This window comes from Caenorhabditis briggsae (assembly GCF_000004555.2).
Source record: "Caenorhabditis briggsae complete genome, chrIV, whole genome shotgun sequence".
In the NCBI taxonomy this organism is placed as follows: Eukaryota; Metazoa; Nematoda; class Chromadorea; order Rhabditida; family Rhabditidae; genus Caenorhabditis; species Caenorhabditis briggsae.
Genome location: NC_013487.2, coordinates 15,231,066 through 15,236,970, shown reverse-complemented (window position 1 = coordinate 15,236,970; position 5,905 = coordinate 15,231,066). Strand labels below are relative to the sequence as shown.

The following is a 5,905-nucleotide window of genomic DNA, read 5'->3' as shown; positions in this document are numbered from 1 at the left end:
GATAGTTGAAGGTTGTCAGAACCTAGACGTGTTTAGGCTCATTTTGAAGCTCTCAACCTCCCAAACTCAAATTGAATATTTTTAACTCAAAATTTCTCAAACTACAGTAACCCTGACCGTTCCAACATCTCAATGCGCGTTTATTCCCGCCTTATGGTTGCACAATATGGCCACACCACTACTCGGATTATTGCCATTCACAACTTCAATCAATTTTTTGGTGTGCTCTGTTGCTCCGTTATGGTACATGAGAGCCACGCATTTGTACACATTTTTCTTACTGTCAGGTAGGTGAAAATTTGGGAAAAATAATTTTTTTTCTGGATTTTTCTGGAATTTTCTCAACAAAAAAAGCTGAAAATTTCAGCTCCTGTCACCATTGCCATGTCCTTGACATCTCTAAATGCACTGATATTGATTGATAACGAATCTCCAACTGCTATCATTTGTATCGCCGCAAATGGCGCCGCCCATCACATCGTTTATCATATTATGCTATTTTTTCGGATCATCGCCAATTTGGCATCGGCTGTGATATATTTTATCATTATACTGTATTTGAAAAAGGTACAAAAACTAAAAATTTGGTCCATAGCCAACCAAAATCTATCAAAATTGAGCAAATTTAGGCCAATTTGAAATTTCAAGGAACATCCTTTTTTAATTTTTCAAAAAATCTCAAAAACTAGAAATCCAGCTAAAAATACGATGCGATTTTTTGAATTCTGAGAAAATTTCCTACATTTTGAGCCCAATATCGACCCATTTCGGTGAATTTTGAAATGTGCCCATACCTTGCCCATTCCTTGCCCATAAGCGCCAAATTAGCCAATATTGACCGCAATCGGTCAATTTTAGGCTCAAAATGCTTGAAATTTTATGAAAAATCTTAATTTGATTATGAAAATTAATGAAAATCAATCTTTCAAGGTCAAATTTCCAAAATTTGCCCATTCCTTGCCCTTCCCTTGCTCATGAGCTCAAAATTGGTTAAAATTGGTCAAAATGGGTTCAACTTTGACTCAGATTGTTTCAAATTTTTTGACGAATTCGGATTTAACAATAAATTTTGATAAAAATCAAGTTTTCAGTGATAAATTTGGAATTTGTCCATTCCTTGCCCATTCCTTGCCCATGAGCTCTACATTGGCCAAAATATGCCAAAATTGGTCAAACTTAGGTTCAGAGTGCTTTAAATTAAATGAAAATTACAAATTTTGCAATGAATTTCAGTAAAAATTAAGTTTTCATGATGATATTTCAAAACTTGCCCATTCCTTGCCCAAAGGCTCTAAACTGGTCGAAATAAGCACAAATCGGGCGAATTCAAGCACAAAATGCGTGAAATATCATGAAAAATTTGAATTTAATAATAAAATTTGGTACAAATTAAGCTTTCAATGTGAAATTTCCAAATCTACCCATTGCTTGCCCATTGCTTGCCCATAATCCTTAAATTGGGAAATATGGGTCAAAATTGGTCAAGCTTGGGCTCAGAATGCTCGAAATTTACAAGAAATCTGAATTTAACAACGAAAGCGGATAAAAATCTAATTTTTGTTGTATAATTGCCATACTTACCCTTTCCTTGCCCATCCCTTGCCCAAAAGCCCCAAATTGGGCAATATTAGTCAAAAAAAGTCAAATTTTGGCTAAAAATGCTTGAAATTTTATGAAAAATACAAATTCAACGGTGAAACTCTATAAAAATCAAGCTTTTGATGCGAAACTTCAAAGTTTGCCCATTGCTTGCCCATCCCTTGCCAATGAGCTTTAAATTGACCAATATAGGGTCAAAAATAGTCAAATTTGGGCTCAAAATATTTGAAATTCGATGAAAAATTTGAATTTAACAATGAAATTGGATAAAAATCAAGTTTTCACTCTGTAATTTCTTAATTTGCCTAATCCTTGCCCATGACTGAGCTCTAAATCGGTCAAAATAGGCCAAAAATTGCCAAATTTTGGCTCCAAATGTTTGAAATTTTATGGAAAATTTAAATTTGGCAAAAAAAATCCGTAAAAATCAGGTTTAAAATATGATATTTGCGAATCTGCCCGCTCCTTGCCCATGCCTTGCCCATGCCTTGCCCATAAGCTATAAAACTTCTCAAAATTATCCGAACCTTTTGGAATTTTTCCAAATTTTATTTCAGAGTCACGGTGGAACACTAAAAGACCTCTCTCCACAACAGCTAAAAATGCATAGGAACGCAAAAATCACTCTGGGTCTGGTCACCACCAATTCTATGATTCTTCTTCTATTCCCAGATATTTTGCTATTTTTCAACCCCTGGAATATTACCAAATTCTATTCCACCCCGCTATATTCGATGACATTGAGCAAGGTAAGCAGAATATTTAAATTTGGCGCGTTGATAGCTTTAAAATGAGCCTAAACAAGCCTATTTTTAGTCTGAATTAGACCTAATTAGGCCCCGCCCACTTTCTCAACAAAAATGAACGGAGTCTAGCCGTGTTTGGGCTCATTTTCAAGCAGGACACTTGGCGCATTCAAGTGTCTTATACTGTTAGCTTCAAAGTGAGCCCAAACACGATTAAGCTCCGCCCATTGTGAGATTCCCCTTGCTCAAGCTACGCACGCACGCGACGCGCCCGAAAAGTCAACCTAGTCGTGTTTGGACTTTTTTTGAAGCAGAGAGTTTTGCGAATTTGAATTTATCATGCCTCGCGCTTCAAAATGAGCCCAAACACAACTAGGCTCCGCCCATTTTAAATTATCGCACACGCACGCGACGCATGACCGCGACGCAGTCGAAAAACCAAAATATGCGGAGCCATGCCGTGTTTGGGCTCATTTTGAAGCTCTCAACACCCTAAATTCAAATTTTTATTTCATTTCAGACTATGATCAACTTCATGATCTATATGATTCGATATCGTGAACTTCGAAACATCATTTTTCTGAAAATCATCGCTTGCCTACCGAAAAAATGGGCGATCCCGCTATCGATGAAAATCCGAAGTGCAAATGAGCAATCGAACGCTCCAAAAGGTACATTCGCCACACGATCATCGATTCAGACAGATCGGATTCCGTGTGAGTTTTTAGGGAATAATATTTGGGATTTTTGAAATTTTTAAAAATCTCAAAAAATGAACCCCATGCTTAAAACAAGTTAAATCTTAAAACAAGTTAAACAGTGAAATTTCCAACATTTTGAGCCCAATATCGACCCATTTCGGCCAATTTCGAGATTTGCCTTTTTCTTGGCCATGCCTTGCCCTTAAGCTCTAAATTGCTCAAAATAGGTCAAACTTAGGCTCAAAATGTTTGAAATTTTACGAGGAATTCAAATTTAACACTAAAATTCCATGAAAAATTTGTCTAAAACTTGAAAATTCAAAATTTCCAGCTTCCTTTGACCAGCCGCGAAAAAGTCTGGGACGTCGATCGAGCTCAATTGTGAATTTCAACAAATCTCGAATTTTGCCAAAAACTGCTGGGCCAGTCTCTGCCGGACCTCTCCATCTACCTCCTCTACCGCAGCGAACTCAGAATTTTTGAATTGTAAAAATTGAAGATTACTGTATTTGTATTATAAAGTTGTTGACATACTTTTTTTTTGATTTTGCAAATTTGAGATTTTCATATTTTCAAGCTTTTACAGTTTTTAGGATTAACACACTTGTGCTTGGCTCGTCGAGAGCTTCAAAACGAGCCCAAACACGACTGTCCCGCAAAAAAATTAAATTCAAATGTCCCGCACACTTTCATTTTTCGGCCGCGTCGCGGTCACGCGTCACGTGCGCAAGGGAAATTTCAAAATGGGCGGAGCCTAGTCGTGTTTGAGCTCTTTTTCAAGCGCTCAACATGGTTAATTTGAATTTGAAGCGCTCTACGCTGCAAAATGTGCCTAAACACCACTAAGCTCCTCCCGTTCTTCGAGTTTCGTGACCCTTAAAAGTGGGCGGAGCCTAACTTCGAAATGGGCGGATCCTTGTCGTGTTTGGGCTTATTTTGAAGCGCTATACATGATTCATTTAAATTTGAAACGTTCTGGCCTGTCAATTTTCCATGAATTGTTCTGTGACAATGTCATTTTCATCAAATTTGTGAGAAAGTTAGCTTCGAAATGAGCTCAAACACGAGTAGGCTCCGCCCACTTTGAAATTCCCCTTACGCACGCGACGCACGTCCGCGACGCGGCCGAAAAACTAAAGTGGGCGGAGCCTATTCGTGTCTGGACTTATTTTGAAGCTGAAAACGTAGCAAATTCGAATAAAACGATTTCGGAGCTCTGAAAAGAGCTCAAACACGACTTGGCTCCGCCCGTTTTGAAGTAAGGCTCCACCCACTTTTAGGGGTCCCGAAACTTGAAATGGGCAAAGCCTAGTCGTGTCTGGGCTCATTTTGAAGCGCTGAACATAGGTCATCCAATTTTGATACGTTCTAAGTCTCAAAATGAGCCCTAACACGACTAAGCTCCGCTCACTTTCAATTTACGCAAATGCACGCAACGCATGACCGCGACGCGGCCGAAAAACGGAAGTGGACGGAGCCTAGTCGTGTTTAGGCCCCTACCGTATAGCCGTGATGCCGTTGCTGCAACCTGACCATTTTTTCAATTTAAAGTCTAGAAAAAGAGGTTAATCCCTCAATTGTCTCTATTCATTTGGTCCGTTGATTGCCCGTTTCTAAGCCGATGAAGCCCCGAGCCTCACTGAATTGTCCTCCTTCGTGTTCACCCGGTTGGCCCGGTCCACGAGCCTCAAGCGGTTGGGAAGGACGGGTTAGCGATATACGTGTGTGTCCTTTGTCCTTTGTATGGTCCCTTGAAGGACTCCCATTCCGGGGGGTGACCCGTTCTCATTTGCCTCCCCCTCTTCCCCCTCCATACATTCATATGTGGTCACGTGCTTTTCCGCATTCGTGGGGTCTTCTGTTTCTATGCATTTGTACATATGTGTGTTGTTTATTCATCTGCGTATCGATTTTCGTGGACCACGGTTGACCAGTTCTTGGCACCTACGCGGTTAGAAAGCTAAAATCCTACTTTGGACCGTTCTAGGGCCGCTTTTGAGCCGTTTTGACTTATTTCTGGGCTGTTCAGAGCAATTTTGATCATGTTTTCCGCTTTTTTTAAACCGTTTTGCCATTTTAGCAAATTTCAGAGTGACGTTCGTCGGTTTTGGACCATTCTAGACCACTAATTTTGAGTGTTTGGGGCCGCTTTGGAACCGAACTAGACCAATACGGGTCATTCTGGGACAGTTTGAACTACTTTTGAGTCATTTTTCAGATTCAGACTAATTTTCAATTAATTTTACTGATTTTTCAGATCATATATCACTAATTTTGGGTCGTTTCAGATTATTTTGCGAGCATTTTTAACTGTTTTGGGCTTTGAACCGCCGCTGGACCGTTCTAGACCAATTTGAACCGTTTTTGAGCATTTTGGACCGCTTTTGAGCTGTTTTTGGTTTTTTACTAATTTTTCACAATTTATGCTATTTCAAATCAGTTTTCTCTGTCTTATCCCTTTTTTCTATGTCCGTCCGGATTTCCGAATTTCCAGATGTCCGCCGGACCCCCTAGAAACCTGTCTTCCTTCACCTTATCACCTCAACAATCGAATGAACTCGAAAAAGAATATCGGTTTCGATTCAGAAGACATGTCAGAGAAACTATCGAGCTGTCCCAAGAACTTGGAATGGAGCAGGCGGAGGTGAGCAGACTTTTTTTAAAGGCTTCTAACTTTTTCGGATTTCGGAATTTTTTGAAGTTGTTACTAGTTTTATTTTTGTCTCAGCGAGAGCTTCAAAATGAGCCCAAACACGACTAGTTTCCGACTATTTTAAGATTAAGCTCCGCCCACTTTTAGGGGTCCCAAATCTCAAAGTGGGCGGAGCCTATTCGTGTTTGGGCTCGTTCTATAGCTTA

General features: G+C 39.6%; 1 protein-coding gene across 1 annotated transcript in view; it reads left to right on the top strand.

Moving 5' to 3' along the window:
- The window catches only part of CBG21061, a gene marked incomplete at both ends in the record, with an annotated part of 8,941 nt that overhangs the window by 1,691 nt on the left and 1,345 nt on the right, over positions 1-5,905 (top strand). Inside the window, 4 exons of the mRNA XM_045236262.1 lie at positions 108-287; positions 368-567; positions 2,157-2,348; positions 5,541-5,690. Coding sequence (XP_045097206.1) covers positions 108-287; positions 368-567; positions 2,157-2,348; positions 5,541-5,690 — 722 coding nt within the window. The remainder of the gene's footprint in view (positions 1-107; positions 288-367; positions 568-2,156; positions 2,349-5,540; positions 5,691-5,905) is intronic.